The sequence below is a fragment of the Carica papaya genome, chromosome 1, assembly GCF_054855325.1.
Source record: "Carica papaya isolate Zhongbai chromosome 1, ASM5485532v1, whole genome shotgun sequence".
Lineage (NCBI taxonomy): Eukaryota > Viridiplantae > Streptophyta > Magnoliopsida > Brassicales > Caricaceae > Carica > Carica papaya.
Window position 1 is genome coordinate 28,497,258 of NC_142309.1, and position 18,257 is coordinate 28,515,514.

General features: G+C 33.9%; 4 protein-coding genes across 5 annotated transcripts; 3 read left to right on the forward strand and 1 right to left on the reverse strand.

Annotated features, from left to right (window-relative positions):
- The first annotated feature begins 1,880 nt into the window (after positions 1-1,880).
- On the forward strand, positions 1,881-3,676 carry LOC110813570 (thaumatin-like protein 1). 2 transcript variants are annotated; one of them, XM_022040767.2, is made up of 3 exons: positions 1,883-2,227; positions 2,307-2,982; positions 3,248-3,676. In XM_022040767.2, the coding sequence occupies exons 1-3, from the start codon at positions 2,158-2,160 to the stop codon at positions 3,483-3,485; spliced, it is 984 nt and encodes a 327-aa protein (XP_021896459.1). In that variant the 5' UTR covers positions 1,883-2,157; the 3' UTR covers positions 3,486-3,676. The 2 variants fall into 2 exon arrangements, with proteins under 2 accessions (XP_088064640.1, XP_021896459.1); XM_088208514.1 differs by lacking the exon at positions 3,248-3,676 and having other exon boundaries at positions 1,881-2,227; positions 2,307-2,986.
- Positions 3,677-5,939: 2,263 nt separating this feature from the next.
- SHD (Chaperone protein htpG family protein) lies at positions 5,940-11,985 on the reverse strand. Its single transcript, XM_088208508.1, has 15 exons — positions 11,827-11,985; positions 11,297-11,417; positions 11,043-11,196; positions 10,871-10,951; positions 10,528-10,639; positions 10,298-10,424; positions 10,065-10,203; positions 9,704-9,818; positions 8,323-8,525; positions 8,014-8,229; positions 7,748-7,913; positions 7,393-7,534; positions 7,118-7,268; positions 6,555-6,959; positions 5,940-6,401 (listed from the first exon to the last, which is right to left on the reverse strand). Exons 1-15 carry the CDS (start codon positions 11,891-11,893, stop codon positions 6,180-6,182), a joined length of 2,421 nt encoding a protein of 806 aa, XP_088064634.1. The 5' UTR covers positions 11,894-11,985; the 3' UTR covers positions 5,940-6,179.
- Positions 11,986-13,509: 1,524 nt separating this feature from the next.
- On the forward strand, positions 13,510-14,176 carry LOC110813571 (uncharacterized). Its single transcript, XM_022040769.2, has one exon. The coding sequence runs from the start codon at positions 13,638-13,640 to the stop codon at positions 13,956-13,958; it is 321 nt and encodes a 106-aa protein (XP_021896461.1). The 5' UTR covers positions 13,510-13,637; the 3' UTR covers positions 13,959-14,176.
- Positions 14,177-15,527: 1,351 nt separating this feature from the next.
- LOC148270517 (uncharacterized) lies at positions 15,528-16,244 on the forward strand. The gene has a single exon (XM_088208518.1). It carries the CDS (start codon positions 15,595-15,597, stop codon positions 16,054-16,056), a length of 462 nt encoding a protein of 153 aa, XP_088064644.1. The 5' UTR covers positions 15,528-15,594; the 3' UTR covers positions 16,057-16,244.
- Positions 16,245-18,257: the final 2,013 nt, after the last annotated feature.

Below are 18,257 nucleotides of genomic sequence, written 5' to 3' on the forward strand. Positions count from 1 at the left end.
TTAGTACACAAACACCTAAAAAGTGAAATACCCCAATGATATATATATATATATATATATATATATATACATATATCATATTCTTTATCTTTATCCCCCCCTCTATTCCTGTCTTTGTCTTAAGATAAACATTATGATTGTATATACATGGTCATTTTATTTCAAATAACACATCTCCAAATATAGCATATGTATACATATAGTTTTCATCTACCAAATTATGATGTTCTCTTTTCAAAAGGGTACTTGAATATTCAGATAATTATAACAACTCTATAAACACCAAGGCTGTTATATTAATTAAACTATAATTATATATGGGAATTTACACCATTGGAAAGGTGCTAAAAAAAAAAAAGTTTTTCAATTTAATTGTCCAACAAATTAATAATTATTTAAGAATGGGTGTAAGTATAATTCTATGAACCGCCGACTTAATTAGGGATTTGGGTTGCAGCCACTGTGATGTTATATAACTTCATAATTCGACATGTTAATGGAGATTGATGGGAAGGCGAGAATCCAAATTTATCTTAAAAGGAGAAGATGATAAGAAGGGAGCCCAAGAAAAAAGTTTGACTTTTTAACGTGCCGTCGTATGCATTCAATTTCCCTCGCTACTACAACTTTATTACAATAAAAGATATAAAGCTTGGTTCGAATATATAATAAGTAACATTAGTATTACAATCTTAATTTAATCAAGTTTAATTAGACGGTCTTGAACATCTCGAATACAATTAACTTCTTCTGTTTTTTGGGTTCGTGTATAATTACGACAGTTCTGTGAGAAAGTGTTAATTATTCTATTTTTAGTTATTATTTAATAAAATTGTTTTGTATATATATATTTTTTTAAATTTTTTTATTAATGTGGTTAAAATTTTGACAATATTTATCTATATTTTGGAGGACGATTTGTATTTATCTTACTGGGTATTTTGTATTAAGAAGATTTGACGTACGTTATAGAAAATTTTTACTTGAGAAAAATTCTATTAATCTCTCTCCGTATCTAAGTTTATTAATTTATTAGCGATGTACTATGAGATTATCATATTTGAAATATTTTTTGTTGATCTTACTTGTGTATATTTTATATATTTTTTTATTTATTTGTTATACTTTATTGTGATTGTGTATGGTTTATTGATTCATTTTTTCGAATAGTTTTATTTAGTTTTTTTTAAATGAAAAATATCTAAAATTTTGTAAGATTTAAACAGTTTCCATCAAATGTAAAGAGGATTATTTTAATTTCATATATAGTTTCATATGTATATATATATATATATATATAATTAGACTGGATTTTAATTATTTCTTGATAAAACTTGAAAATGTTATTCACAATAAATTTTCTTTAAAAGAAAACAAAAGATTCATGTATGAAGAAGGTCAAGTGTGTTTTTCATCTTTTCTTTTTTTAGAAATAAATAAATAAATAAATAAATAAATAAATAAAGATGACGTTACAGGAGAAGAACATGTGGTATTACTCTACTTTAACGTAGCAAAGCAACCCCATTTTATATCAACCCACATGCAATTTCCTCCAAATTTATATTTATTTATTTATTTTTCATCTATGAAATTAAAATTAAATCCATTTACCACATAAAATTTATAAATTTCAATATATAAAAATTATATGTACACATATATATATATATGTGTAGGCAAATGTTTAATAAAATTCGAAACAGGAAAGAGGATTACTGGAAATCTGTGATCAGCACCGACTTTGACCACGACTCTTAAAGAACGTGGCCATGTTAATTAATTAATTAATTTCTTTTTCTAATTATACAACACCTTTATATTTCTTGAAATTCTTTTTCGTTCAACCCCACATTCATGTTTATATACATATATATATATATATATGGAGAGAAAGAGAGAGAAGAGAACACCAGCTTACCCATATTTCTTTTCTGTGATCAAATAGATTTCAGACCTCTGCTACCTTCTCCCTCCAATCTCCATCATTTTCTTCTTCAAGAATATAATAGCCAACCTCCATTTTCATGTCTTCTTTTTCTTCTTCTCCATCTTCTCATCGACAGAAAATGCAGTCTTTCGTTCATTAAGAGGAAGACCGAGTAAGAAGATCAAAACCATATACCACCTACAAAGTATTCAACTGTATATCCCTTTATGGATCTGAATTTTTTCTCCTCTTTTTCTCCATTTGTTATCAGCCTCCTTTTACTGGTGTTCTGCAAAGGTAACTTCATATCTTTGAACTCTCAAATCTTTAGATTCTAATCTGACATTTTTATAATTATGATTGTCAACTTTTGCAGGCATAAGTGGAGCAACATTTACTCTCGTAAACAGGTGTCAATACATAGTATGGCCAGGTATCCTTTCCAATGCCGGCAGCAATGGACTGGATGCCACCGGCTTCGAACTTCCACCCGGTGGGTCTCGTTCCTTTCAAGCGCCTCCTGGCTGGTCCGGCAGGTTTTGGGGTCGAACTGGCTGCGCATTTGATCCAACTACGGGTCAGGGAACCTGTCAAACCGGTGACTGTGGGTCAAACCAAATCCAATGCAATGGTGCCACCGCCAAACCTCCGGCCACCCTAGCCGAGTTCACTATCGGGTCAGGTACGACTCAGGATTTTTACGATGTGAGTTTAGTTGACGGGTACAATCTGCCGATGACGGTGGAAGCAATTGGCGGGTCGGGCACGTGCCTGTCAACGGGTTGTGTTACGGACTTGAATCAGCGTTGCCCGAGTGAATTACGGTTCGGGTCGGGCGAGGCATGCAGGAGTGCGTGCGAGGCATTTGGGAAGCCGGAATATTGTTGTAGTGGCGCGTATGGTTCACCCGACACGTGTAAGCCGTCGATTTACTCGGAGATTTTTAAATCAGCGTGTCCCAGATCGTATAGCTACGCGTATGATGATGCAACGAGCACGTTTACGTGTACAGCTGCAGATTATACCATTACATTCTGCCCTTCATTAACCAGGTAAGCATATATGTGTGTGTGTGTGTGTATATATATATATATATGTATATTATTACACTTAGAATTCGATTGAATGGGATTGAAAGTTCAATATGAAAATGGGGTGTTCTTTATAAGTATTCCATTTTCTTTTCATGTAACTTTTCAACTTTTGTATGCAACAAGTTTGATAAATATAGGCAATGGAATAAGCTGGTAGCTGATTTTTAATTTGTTTAATCTAACTATATAATTGATGGTGATTAATTTATTTATTTGTGAACAGCCAAAAATCGGCCAGTAATACGACTCCAAGTACAAGCGGATCAAACAATGGAGCAGGAGATGTGGGTGGTAATTCATGGCTACCAAATTTTGTAACTGGAGATTCATCGTCAACAACTCTTTCTTCTTCTTCTTCTTCTTCATCATCTTCATCTTCATCTTCTTCTTCATCTTCTTCTGCTCTGAGACACGCAGTACTCCTAATGACGGTCATATTTCTCTTGCTTAATTCGCTATAAGCAAATGAGGAGACTTGTAGTAGCCAACATGTGTACAGATTATTTTAGACCATAACAATAGCAACTATATATATATATATATATATATATATAGATTATTTACTTTTTAAAGGTTTTGTAATTTAGTTATGATGGATTAATATTGTAGTGTAAAAGCAACAAGGGAATTAATAACTATTGCGATTACTTTACTGTGAATCTAAGCAATCTGTTTGGTGATTTGGTAAAGCATGCAACTCCAACTCTGCTGGATTTGCAAGCTTTCTAGTTTTCAATTTCTCAGTATCTACCTTCACCCTGCAATATATATATATATATATATATATATATATATATATTTGATTAACTTTAAAGATTTTACAAGTCACGATACACTTAGTGTTGAAGAATGGAGCAGATCCCCATGTGGGCGTAACTAAAGGAAAGCAGGAGATCTTTTTAGGTAAACCGATTCTTGTTCTTTGGTAAATAATTTTTATTAGATCAGCATTAAAATTAATCAGACTAATCAACTAGTAATTAACTGGTTCAGTAACTAATCTGGTTTCAACAATTATGCTGCAAATTAGTACCATTCAATAAAAACATTAGAGCTATCTAGTTGCCAAATGGGAGATAGACATTGATTATTCACAGACAATTAATTGCCTATAAAAGGGAAAAAGTTGAAAAAATCTATACATATATATATATATATACATACACACGTATATAATCGAAATGAAAGTTGGAGTTGAATCTTTTATGCTGCAAAGTTCAAAGATTCCTGTATATGTATGGTCAAGGACCACTACATGATATTTTTTATTTATACTCTCATGCACTTGGGAAACAGCATAAGGTTTTCTCACCAAAAAGAAAAAAGAATGGTGCCGGGTTGGTTTTGTGTTTAATTTTTGTATTAAAAATTGGATGGAGTCCAAGAAATTAAGTGAGGTGCGAAGGGATTATTCTCGTTAATAGTAGATTTTAAGTATGCTTTGTCATATAATTTAATTTGTACTTATCAGATAAATTAATTTCTAAATCACGTACAATCACATTAAAATAAAAGTAAAAAAAAAAAATATATAAGATTTTAACGTGATTCGACAATGTACTTATATTCACGAATAAGACCAATAAAAAAATATTCTATTATGATAAATAAAAACAGTACATCACCCGTAAATTAGTAAACATATGCATAGAAAGGGTACTAGAGTTTTTTTAAGTTTTCAAAATATATATAAAATTAATCATTAGGATAATTACAAAATAACTTCATGATTAAAATCATCAGAATTTAAGTCACATCAACAATATTAAATTTAAATTTGATATATCATAATTTCACTATAAGCATGTCTGGTTCTTACGTTATATTACTGATCAATTTATGTCGCTGATAATATTTTTTTAGTCTATTTTATAAGCATAATATCTTGTAATTGTGAGAACTTTATCATATACTTCAATTTTCTTGTAAAGTAACTTAAAGTTTTGAATGTATTTTTAAATTTTATTGTCTTAACGATCTGAATACTCTATTAATTAGTAATTATACGATGGCTATTATTATTTTCATTTAATTATAAATTATCATCTATTTACAAATTTTTGTCCGCACTTATCTTTTTACAACGAATTATAGATTGAAATCAAATTGTACATTTTTTTTGTGCATTTGAGGTTAGGAGTTATATTATTCTTATGTCTGTATATCACAAATTAAAGTTTGCGGGTTCGATCAATTGCGAAAATTACATATAATTCTAACTTTGATTCATACTTTTACAATAAAACATTATAAAATTGAGTCTTCTGATGTTTGCTTTCAATGTTTAAGAAAGAAGCTCTATAAAACTTTAGTTAAAAATAAAACGTAGATTTATAAACTCACGGTAATATAGCGGCAGGATTACATCTCCTATTGATGGATAGAGGGTTGAAGAAATTAGGCAATAAAAGTAGGCACAAGTTGGCCAATAACAAGAGGGATGAAAGATTTAAAATGGTAAAAAGAGAGCGCACTGTCTCCTGATCTCAACATTAAATTTACATGGGGAAGAAAAAAGGAATCATGAAAATGAGCAATCTGTGCGGAATCAAAATCTGTTGCTTTTGGGGGAGTGGGTGTTTTGTTTATTCTTGGACGGCCCCGGGAGAAAAAGTCAGTGTCATTTCCCCGAATCCTTAGAAAGAACGGAAGAAAATTAAATAAATAAATAAAAATTTTTAACTCATCGTGAGTACTTCAACTATGAAAACATAATGGCTGTGAAATATTTTTTTTAATTTAAAAATATAATAAATTCGTTAAGATTTAATTTAATTTGATCATCGTAAATTTTTTAATTTATTAATAATATTATAATTTAATTAAAATGATAAAAATCACCCTACTTACAAAATTTATCCAAAAAAATATATTTATTATTATTTTTTTAAATTACTAACTTTATCAACTTCTAATTTAGATGCGAACGGCAGGACTCATCATTAATTTAGATGCTAAAGACAAAATTTCTCTGGTGATTATGGTTACAATTTACCCTACGGCCTATTCCTTTGTTTTTTTCCATTACAAAGTTCCACGAAAAGAAAATACATAAGCATATAAAGCAGCGGTTCTTGGTTCGCTGGACCGACTGGAAACTAAAAAGAAAATCTTTTTTTGCGAGGACAGAGAGTTAATGCATGCTTTTGGACAATCTACAACTCATCCTTCACGTCCTCCTCCTTGGCACTCTCAGCCTCTGGTTCTTCAACTTCATCTTCCTCCTCCTCAACTGCGGCATCTGGACTAATATGTAAGCTGGACTTGACTGAGTCGTAGATTCTGGATGCAAAGTCCTTGGGGTCAGTAAGCATGAAACCACTCTCCATTAGCGCTGTTTGGTACATGAGCTGAGCGGTTTCCTTCACACTCTCATCCTGAAGATTCCAAAAAGCGTTACTATCAGAAACAAGAGGGACATGCACTAAATCTTGCATTTGCTTTTATATTATGGTAGAGTCCCCTTTCTATGAGTTTATACCATTAACAGAAAATGCATTTTCCAAGGAAAAGGAGACTTGAAGATGTACCTCAGGGTCCTTAACGACTAACTCACGGAGTTCCTTGATGATCGGGTGTCGTGGGTTAATCTCGAGCACCCTCTTGCCTCGCATATATGCTTGCTTGCTAGCATCAGATAGGGTCTGAGACTGCATAATCCTTTCCATGTTTGCACTCCACCCATACTTCGATGTAACAACCACACAGGGAGAGTTATCCAAACGGTTGCTTACTTTAACATCATCAACATTTTCACTGGCGAGTGCACCCTTCCACCATTTGGTTAGATCCTTGAATGACTCCTTAAGTTCCTTAAGTTTCGAGCCTTTCCCAAGTTTCACTCCTTCCTTCGACACATTCTGGAATTTATGATCTTCATAGTCCATCAGATATTGCATCAGGTACTCATCAACTGGATCTGTGAAGAAAATAACCTGCCAACAACACAAATAGAGAGACTCGTAAGAAAAAAAAAAAAAAAAAAATCATAAAAAAATTGAAGTAAAAGTAATACAGTTACAAAAATAAAAAAGGGTAAAAATAATTACTTTGAATCGAAATCTACATGCAGACACAATGAAGATGGTAGTACCTCGTAATTCTTCTTTTTAAGCCCTTCAAGGAAAGGAGATTTTTCCAGTTGTTCCTTGCTTGTTCCTGTAATGTAAAAGATATCCTTCTGCCCTGATTTCATTCTTGAGATGTACTGGTCGAGAGAAGTCAACTTTCCATCAGACTTCGTGCTGTAAGGGAGTTTCAATGCAGTAAGCCCTTACTACTCTTGCAGAGAAGAAACTGACATTCTAAAAATAAAATGCAACCAGCAACATAAAATTAAAACCATAATCAAATAAACAAGTGACATACGTCTCAAATCTGAGAAGCTTTGCCAAGCGATTTCTGTTGGCTGCATCCTCAACGATACCAAGTTTAATGGACTTGCCAAACTCCTTCCAGAATTTGGCATATTGACCCCTCTTCTCATCATTGTCACCGGACTTCTCAACATCTGAACATAATATAAATAATCAGTACGAATCCCAAACCAATTCGTTATTTAACTGAAAACAATAACAAGTTGCAATCACACATATACAGATTAGCAAGGTAGCTGGTGCTGAAGGATACGAGAACAAGGAATGACTTCTGAGTGAAGTCCAGAGAAGTTACCAACATTTTCATAAAATAATTTAAAAGATTAGAAAAAAGCTTTCCATGATACCTTTCTTGTCTTTGTCATGAGCCTCATCAGGATCCTCCTCAGCAATTCTGCGAATCATATCAAGTGCCTTTCTGATAAGTTTCTTCTTGATTGTCTTCAAACTACTGTGTTGTTGAAGCATTTCTCGAGATACATTTAGTGGTAGTGTGTCAGAATCGACAAGACCCTGCTCAACATGCACATATTAGAAAAACGCGTACATAGACTAAATATATCCAAAATCATCAGAGACGCCAAAGTCCAGAATTTATCATGCTCCCCCTTACCTTTAAGAAGCTCAGATATTTTGGCAAAAGCTCATCAAATTCATCTGAGATGAAAACCCTTCTGACATATAATTTCAAGTTGGCTTTGTTGTTGTTATAGTAACTCTCATACAGATCATGTGGAGCCCTAGGAGGCACAAACAAAACAGCCTTGAACTCAACATCACCTTCTGCATTGAAATGACTCCATGCCAAAGGCTTTTCATCACCAAAATCCTGTAGAGCAGCATATAAATTAGACTCCTGGACTACATCCTTTCTATTAAGCAATGAAAAACAAGAAATCCAATCATTAACATAACAAAGTACCTTAGCCAGAGAATGATAAAATTTGGTGTACTCTTCATCTGTCACTTCTTTTGGACTCCGCAACCATATAGCCTTAACATCATTCAAAAGCTCCCATTCATAAGTGGTTTCCTTCACTGTTTTTGTCTTTGGCTTTTTCTCAGCTTCATCATCTTCACTTTTCTCTGCATCATCCTCTCCTTCTTCCTCAGAGGGGCTGCTTTCTGCAGTACACAGAAGTACAGTTTAAGGAAGAAAAGAACCCAAAATTTGGTAGAACATGTGTAATACTATTACGCCATTTGGATTGACTTATCTTTTTGGTGCTTCAAGCCCATATGCTTTGTCCCAGTGGATAAGCTGGCAGTGAGTGATTTTAAAATGAATTTCGATAACTATGTCTTTCCTAACTTACAACTCTAAAAAATTGTCAAGTACTCGTTAAAATTAGGAGCTTTAAGCTAAAGTTTTAGTAAAATGACCAACAAGAGAAATGCTTTCATATTTTATCCGTGTATCTTTTACTCAAGAATACTTAAAAGGAGTAAATTGCAGAGAAATTCTTAAAGTTTGGATATAACTATAAATAGATCTACCGTTTCTAAAAATAAAAATAAAAATAAAAACCCAACCTTTTCGTCATTTTGCAATTCAGAAGTTCTTAGAAACAAAATTATAGTGGGTCTCTGTAAAACTCTGTATCCTTGTTACATTCTTAATACTATTTCTTCGACATCACGTTACCTAAAAGCATAACTTTTTCTGTGTTTCTCCCGCAGAATAACTTATTACGTTACGGTTTTTTATTATTGGACAAGAAAGTAACTGCCATGTAATATGTATTTATCTACCATTTAATATTTATTAAAAAGGTGAAATCAATGATAGATATATTATTATAAAAAGACTAAGTTGATATTTTTAGGAATTGTTGACCTATTTCTAGTTTAACACGTCCAACCATCCAATGATTCTACGTAGTTTTTACTCTATTTGCTAATAATTCAAATACAATTTATAAACATAAAGATTTCTAATTTTTCTTTTATTAAATGTTACTGTATGAGATATTTTATTAAATTTTGGGTAACATTAATTAATGCATTATCTAAACAAGATCATCGGAGTTGCTATAGCACAGTGTTAGGGCTACAATTTTTTTTATCTTAGTGAGTATAGTGGTCCAAAATAATGGCTAAGATTGCTAAAAGCTCTCTGCTTGGAGTTTCTCAAAAAAACTTGCCCTAAGAGTTTTCCTTTTTGGGCTTAAAGGTTGGGAGGTCATAGCACTTCTAACCTTTTACTCATTTTTAAACACTTACGACAGAAGAAAAAAAGATTACTTCAAACACCCTTTATGCCAATATCACAAAATAGCACTTGTTTAGGACCTAATGCATACCTGACTCTTCATCAGTCGAGTCATCTTCATCTGCAGGGACCTCAACATCAACCTCTTTGCTTGCCCAAATATAGATAGGGAAGTTGATGAATTCAGAATATTTTTTAACCAGCTCCTGCAGAAAAAAGTTACCGAGGCATGTTGGTTATTCAGGATGTGGAATATAAAAACATGTAATAACCTCAAGGATTCAGGACAAAGGTATGATATGCGGTAAGGTAGCAGCAAATTTGTAACTTATAGGTGAGAAACACCCACAACTTGGCGCAAGCTCAAAATAGCATATTTATATAGTAGCAAATGGATAAACACATATGTTGGTAAAGCAAAGCAAAAAAACAATTCTAGTAAACATACTCACTTTTAGTTTGTATTCCTCCAAATACTCCCCAGCTTCCTCTCTCAAATGCAATCTAATCTCAGTTCCCCGTCCGAGTGGTTCATTCCATGTATCCTCAGAAATTGCAAATGCCCCATCAGCCTTTGATTCCCATACGTACCTGATCAAACAGTTATTATCAATCAAAAGTTGAAACTTCAACCTTGTTTGAGAGTTATGCCTAATAGTAAGTTATAGGACTTCAAAAAACTCACTGTTTATCATCATTGTGTTTGCTGATGACTTCAACATAGTCAGCAACAAGATACACAGAGTAGAACCCAACTCCAAATTGTCCAATGAGATTGAGATCTCCACCAGTCTTCATTTTCTCAACAAATGCTACATGGCAGACAAAACTTTGATTTAGGACAAGGTGACAAGCAGATCACAAGAACCTGTACGTCACACATAAATGAAATTGACCATTAGACAAGATGCTTACCTGAAGTTCCAGACTTGGCAATGGTACCCAGGTTCTTGATCAAATCTTCCTTTGTCATCCCTATACCTCTGTCACGCAGGGAAAGAATTTTCTTCTCTTTGTCTAACTTAATCTGCATATTATCATGTTATTAGACTCAGACAAAACATATGATCAAACATAAGTGCAATAAAAATAAATGCCACAGCATAAAATAACATCATTTATAATGCTGGACTTCGTATGAAGTACCATGAATAAAAATTAAATAATAAAATAACTACCACGAAAGAACAACTGCATCATTATACTATCCTATAGTGATTCCCTACTGGTAATATGTAAAGCTACATAGTTAACCAACCTGGATATCAAGCTTAGCATTGTCACCTTCGCCAAGGACCTCTTTGTCAGTGAGGGAAAGGAACCTAATCTTGTCAAGGGCCTGGTAAACGAAAATTTAAGATTCAGATAGCTGTTCAAAAGTAACAATTCTAGCAAACTGAAATTCCAAAGCAGGACAAGTCTATTCTTACATCAGAAGCATTGGAAATCAACTCCCTGAGGAAAATATCCTTGTTGCTGTAAAGAGAGTTGATAATGATATCCATGAGCCGAGAAACCTCAGCCTGGAACTCAAACTTCTCCGCGTTACCGCGAAGGGTCCTCTTGGAGATCGATTCAGACTCCCTGAACCAAAATTCAAATATTGTACAATTTAGTAGGAACTCGCCAAAGACAAGTAAAAAATAAGAGAAAAATGTCCAAGATTGAATAAAAGTTCACGAACCTTTTTGCCACATCAGAATCAGTAGATAAACCGCTTGGAACGGCACCAATTTTCTCCTCAACCTTTGGAGGATCTACGACCTCATCGGAACTATCCTCTGCATTTGCTTGTAACTTTCTCCCTGCATAACCATAGATTCCATAGTAAACTTATCAATAAGCAGCAAAAAAATCTTAAAATTCTAATCACTTTATTAAGAGATTTGCACCTTAAATCAAACCGAAATCAAAATTAAAGAAACGCAATGCACTCAAAAGTATCGGCCTATCCGAACAGAGATTCGGATCTTAACTTAAGACGGTTTTAGAAAATACCAAAAATGAAAATACAAATGATCATTTCAATTTAAAAACAGCAACAGATTACTAATGCTAGTAGAGATTTGAACAATTAAATTGAAACTACATCTACTGCAAGTTCCTGTGTAAATGCGGAGCGCATCCGGCTTTCAGTTATTATATGAAAAATGAGGAAGAAGAAGAACATACAATTTTACACTAAATAAACGAACAAGAAGAACCCTAACGCACCTTGATCCGGTAGGAGAAAGAGAAGACAGAGGAGAAACAGAACGGACGGGATCGTCCACTTCCTCATTGTAGAGCCGGAAATTCCTCCTAGCTTAGCTCAGTGATACGATCAGTAAATTAGCTAACCTATCATGCGCTCTTCGTTCCGTCGAGTTATATAGCGGGGAGGTAAAAGAAGAATAGATCTCACTGGTGTTCCGCTACGACGCGAAAGCCGTTTGGATTGGTCTGATGCTGCCAGCATGGACGATCAGACGGGTTTGTAGTTCTGATATAACACGTGTCCACATTTCATTGGATACGAATTGTTTCGTTGACGTGGAGAATTGATGGTGTCTTGCCGGCCCCACGAGACCGATTTGAAAAACCCAAGTCTTCTCGGCCGACCGATTATACGAAATTAACATGCTGGACGATCTGACGGTTGTTATTCGTACCTTAAACGTGGCAGAATTCTATTGGGGCTCATTCGTTGCTCCACGTAAAAGATCCAACGTGTTTCTAGATAGTTCCAGGGCACGGATCACGTGAGAATCATGTGCAGGCCACGGAAATTTCAATCTTTTAAGTCTATGAAATATAATTATGCGTCAAATACCCGGCAATGTTCAATAAAATAGAATTATTCAATAATTATATTGTCCGAGAAAATGTTTTATCCGTAAGTAATTATTATTATCCCAAGAAAATGCGTTATCCATAAGTAATTATTACGAGTTATTTAAAGTAAATAATTATTTAATTTACTTTGATAAAATAGAGAAATTCGGGTTCCACGTACCTTCCGTCACCTTTTTTACGAGTGTAGTCCTCAAATATTTTTTTTTTTTCAAACTTTATTATATATATATAATATATGTGTGGCAAATAAAAAACATATCCACCTTAATGCTAGTTTCTATACACATCTATAATTATTATTAATTACTAGAAGATGAATATGCATTCATAAGGTGGATCAATCCTTACTTATTGAGGTTCATGCACATCTTCTCCACGCATCTCTATGAATCGAGAACCGCAATTACGAGTTTTATACGACTACCATTTAACTTGTTTTCAACCACGCATCAATCTCCATTTACACACACACATATATATATATATATATATACAGATTCTGATGAGAAGGTAAAAAAGTAATAAGATGCAGTAAAAAACAAAAGGGTAATGATATTGCCAGCGAGTTGGGTAACATGGTAAAGAATTTCCATTGATGATTACTCTGTGTTTGTATGACCAAACTTTAAGCAAAAGCAAGTTTGTGATTTCCTCATTCATATCTCTTAATTCTTGGTAGTGGGTCACCACAATCCCAATAATACCTTCGCAACACCCAATAAAATTAAACATCAAATAATTCTCATTTTTTTAAAATTATTATTTTTTAATTAAGTCAATTCAATTTTTTTTTAAAAAATTTAATGTAAAATTTATAGAAGAAGTAATACCCACTTGTGTGATTTTAAATTTAAATTATGTTCATCTTTTAGTTTGGAAAAAAAAAATTAAAATTAATAAATTATATTTACAAATCTTACCAACTCATTCGGTACCTAATAATCGCACACTGAGTCAAGAGTTATATTACCATAAACACGAGGTCATTTTCGTCATTTTAGATTCATATTTTTTTTTAAAAAAAGAAAGGGTAATTTTGGCTCCTATTAAATCCATCCCCGACATTCCCAATACCTGCTACAAAATCTGCCCTCGCCTACCAGAGCTCTGATTATCTGGTCACCCCAACACGACCCCTTATCTTACTTTACTGTTATGCATAATCATCATCGTCGGCATAGATAAGAGTCATGGCGATATCTGATGCGGTGATTGGGAATTTGACTACGATCTACGTAGCCGTGATTGCAGGGATCAAGGCTTACGGGTTGGTGTGTGGGCAGAGCTTCAGTGCTTCCTTCGTCCTGATTCTCTCCACCGCCGTCATCGGCACCATTCTGGTTGCGACGCTCACGTGGGACGTCTCCCGTAAAGCCGCTTATGCAATTTCGCGCGATCACGTCAGCGAGATATGCACGGGGGGTATCTGCTGGCACGGCGTGGCGGTTCGATCCCCGACTTCTCAAGTCCGATTCAGGCTTCCCCAGCAGATTCCGCACGGTTCGCTATAATGTAAATCGAGGTATAAGATGAAGTTTTGAGTAGTGCAATATGTAAAGAGTGAGTTTCTTGGTGGTTACGGTTGGAGTTGTCTTTGCTCATCAAAGGCCACGAGGTGTTTGGTGTTTTGATTGAGAGGGAATAAGACACTGTGTATAATCTAAACAATGAATAAATATTTGTAAATGGAGTCTTATGTAATATAATATAAATAATGAATTTGTGCAAAGCTTTACTGGTTTTTTTTTTTTTTTTTATATTCTCGTCCAATTATTCATCAGGGGAGAGGGGGGAGAAATGGGAAGCAATGGGTGCAGGGAAAATCAGATGTGAAAAGAAGACAAATCAGGATGGTGATGGAAAATTCGTTTCAGCCATGATGTAAACCACCTCTGAATTGGCGAAGTCCTACCTTTCTTCCTCATGCTTTTTTGGTAGGTACTCAGAAAGGTGGTTATCCCTTATCTAGCATGAGTTCTTTTGAACAACAACCGAAACATATCATAATTCTGGATTCACAAGATTTTAATTCAGGAATTTCTTAAAATTACAGTCACCCTTTAGGTGGTGTCTTATTTATATTGTTTAGTGCATTGGGTGTTTCTTAGTTTTACTAAAATCAAGATCATCTCTAGTCCTCTCTTTTTCTGATCAGATTCAGTTGTCCAATGCCAAAACTATAAAGCAATAGTTTAGTAGAGATAAAAGGTGACTTCCAGCTAGAGAGGTAAAGAACTTGAGATGATAACATAACCTTCAAAATCTAAATATATGGTTATGTATGTATTAACCCTCTTGCAAGTAGATTGTTTCTCGATAGAAGAAGAAGTATATGAATTGATGCACAAATGAATATATACCAAGTATAGTTTCTAAATTTCTCATTAAAACACTTGATGTTTATCTTCCAATATAATCTAATCAATTTTGATGTGGATGACAACTCCCTAAGAATCTCCATGTTAGTGTATACGGTAGATTTTATACTCAGCTTCGAGCTTCAAACTCAACAATGTCATAGTTTACAGGTTGTGCTTTAGATATGGTGATAATTTCATGCTTAATTCGTCCAAATTTTGTTGATTAATGTTTAAAATGATGGTTTAATATTAATTATATGACTGTTAAAGAATAAAAAAAAAACAATAATATAATAAGTAATTCTGGTTGGATTGAAAAAAGAAACAACAACCGATGTGATAAAGAATTCACTGTGGGCCTGGTTTGGGTTTGATTGATCAACTAAAATGATGGACCAAACTGGGGGGGAGGGGCCTGACTTGACCCAGTTGCTCGGGGCTAAACTTGTGCCCAAGCTCGGTCATGATAGTTCATTGGGGGCTAAACTTAACGAATTAATCACCTGCAATTAGGCTGATTTGTTAATCAAATTAATTAATTCTGAAAAATTAATCACCGTGCACGTAACTTAAACATATATTAATCACTCTCAGAGCATGCACAAACGTTCAGACACCATAAAATCAACTAACAACCAGCCAAGTTTGAGTCTCCTTTGCTTCTAAATCCCAACTAAAATGGAAACAAACAGTACTTAATGATCCTGTTATGGGTGTATAAATTGAAACAATTTTCTACACATGTTGATCCTCATATATCTCTAATCTCCTTCGATAATTAGCTTGCATGGAAACAGGCAAGAATATTCAGATACTGTCCTTAACATTTCTGGTGGTGATCTTTCTATTGTTTCCTCGGAGTAGTCATAGCCAGCCAGGGGTACTTCCTCCGGCTGGCCCGCTTTGTTCCTCCCAGTATGTCCTCCTCAACTACGCCTGCTCCAGGCTCCCATTTTCGCCGAGACCACCGTCCCTCAATTCCGCCTCCGTCGAGTCTTCTCCACCTCCTGATGACGAGGAGCAAGAAGACCTTTATTATTCCCATCAGCACAGCGGTGGACACCACCAGACACCAGAACAGCAAGAATGTTGCAGGTGGTTGAGAGAGATGAGTGTTGAGTGTGTCTGTGACTTGTTGATTCACTTGCCCGCTTTTCTCACTCGAGCCTCCCATGATTACACCGTTATTGTTGATGAATCATGTGCCATCACTTTTGCATGTCCTGGCCGATTAATTATACGATCATGATATCATTCATCGTGCCAGCTAAAGCCATGCATCAACCTTAATTTCATTATATACCCAATTATTATCTGTATGTTCATTTACTTTATACACACACACATATATATATATATATGCTAATTAATAATTCATCTTCCCACTATCATCAGCTTATTTCTGTGTCCTAATTAAATTTTTAGTTGTGTTGTTCATCCTCTTCTTTGATTCTATAGTCACTGCAATTTTGTCTTTGGTATTACTTTTTATGTATATTTTGACCCGACTTCAAATCATCTTGGATATTGATGTCTATACATCATAAATAAAATTGTATTTACTTTGCTAGACATATTAAATTTGAAGAAACCATTTCTCCTCTAGCAAAATAGTCTTCCTCCTCAACTTTGAGACTCGCACTAAGCGAAAATACCACATCATCATTGTTGCATGTCAACAACGTGTCATTTTTCCGAAACATGTAAGTTGAATCTTCGTCTTACCCCAAGCCCAAAAGCCCTCACGAATTGGAGAGGAACATCGTGTAAAAACCTGAGCCATCTTGTCATCATACTTTTAAAAGAGTTTTGATTGCCGTAAATGCTTTCAATCGTTAGTAACTCATTCTTATAAGTCTCATAACTTTATGATTAATAACTCTGAGAACTTTTGGCAAAGCATGATGTTTCTGCAGGTTATTATACGAAATTATTACAAGCGTACATTTTCTCTTAATAATTCGCTAGTTTTATGAAATGTAAAACATTATTCTTATTTTCTCAATGACTTTGGAGGGAAGTCATAAATTGATTGACTCGAAGTTAGGGATTATATGGAGTTTATGGTTACATAACCCATAGCCAGTCTCCTCCCCTAGGGACTCCTTGCTTACCTCCCGTAGTAATACGAGGGCTGCCTTCCTCTCTGTCCACCACCAGTATCCCTATGAAAGCCTCTTTTTTCTTTCAAAAACTCATAAACTCAAATGAAATTAGATAATTCGAGAAATGAAACTAGCTTAAAGGGGAGGAAGTGCTTCACGGGTGTGGAGCACGACTTCCACTCTCTTTAAACCTTCAGATATTGATATTATGCACAAGTTTTCGACTCTTTAGCGAGCACGTCTGGCGTACACAAGTGCTCTCTCCTAAATCATCCAAATTGAATTTCTTCAACTTCAAATTCCTCCAATCTCTACATTGTTTCACTTACGGGCCCACTCATAAATTCTCCTATTCGACCATAAATTCAAATTTTAAAAATACTTTTACTTTAATTACTTTTAAACTTATAGTAAAAACTACAATTATTACTAAACACGCTTTTATTTACATTCAATTAATAGAAATTTAAAATAAATATGTTAGCCATGAAATTAAACTTTAAAAATATAACAATATTGAGGTAGATGGAATTTGTCAATAAAATTACTTACAATTCCAATCGTACCCACGAGAGAATATTTTCTAAAAGTCGTTAAAAACACAACAAAAGAAGAATTTAAGAAAAAAAAAATAAAAAATAAAAATAAAAGGAATAATTGAGGTCACAATTTGGTTAATACTAGTCGGTTTCATGTCGCTCCATTCTCATAATTCCTTATCTCCAACACTTTTGTCTGCCTTAAGATGCATATATACATCCAAAAAAAAATGTCTATATATATATATATATATATACTGGACCACAAAATATATACATATACACATACACATACACACATGCATAGAGTTGAATATGGTATTAAATCATTTCATTACATGCATCGACCATGTTCTAATTAGCTAGCTAGTAGTCATTGACATTATAACAAAACTTAATTTCATTGAAAATAATGGATGCATATATACATATATGATTCATATGTGTGTGTGTATATATATATTTTTTATAATTCTCCTATAAAATTATGTTCTTGTCATGTCACGGTACTTAATAAAGTAAATAAAATCATTAAAAGGGATGCTTGAACATTAAAATTTTGATAGTTTGAACATTAAAATGGAATAGTAATTTGAGAAAAGGAATAATTCTAATTCAATTTATATTTTATTTCTGCAAAACGCGGGCGGGTCCATTGACATTCCATATTCTTTTGTGTGTATATATGTACATGTGCGTACACCTATACATATATATATGTGTGTATGTATATGTGCGTATGGGATATATCATACTATATATATATATATATATTGTTGGAATCGAGTGACTATGAAAAGACAATA

Excerpts from the sequence above, each read along its gene's own strand:
- SHD (XM_088208508.1), bottom strand. The coding sequence starts at position 11,893 with ATGAGGAAGTGGACGATCCCGTCCGTTCTGTTTCTCCTCTGTCTTCTC. Across the intron at positions 9,819-10,064 it reads TGGAGGAATACAAACTAAAA|GAGCTGGTTAAAAAATATTC; the intron begins GTGAGTATGTTT and ends TTTTTTCTGCAG. Across the intron at positions 8,526-9,703 it reads CTCGACTGATGAAGAGTCAG|AAAGCAGCCCCTCTGAGGAA; the intron begins GTATGCATTAGG and ends TGTGTACTGCAG.
- LOC110813571 (XM_022040769.2), top strand. The coding sequence starts at position 13,638 with ATGGCGATATCTGATGCGGTGATTGGGAATTTGACTACGATCTACGTA.
- LOC110813570 (XM_022040767.2), top strand. The coding sequence starts at position 2,158 with ATGGATCTGAATTTTTTCTCCTCTTTTTCTCCATTTGTTATCAGCCTC. Across the intron at positions 2,228-2,306 it reads TTTACTGGTGTTCTGCAAAG|GCATAAGTGGAGCAACATTT; the intron begins GTAACTTCATAT and ends CAACTTTTGCAG. Across the intron at positions 2,983-3,247 it reads TTCTGCCCTTCATTAACCAG|CCAAAAATCGGCCAGTAATA; the intron begins GTAAGCATATAT and ends ATTTGTGAACAG.
- LOC148270517 (XM_088208518.1), top strand. The coding sequence starts at position 15,595 with ATGGAAACAGGCAAGAATATTCAGATACTGTCCTTAACATTTCTGGTG.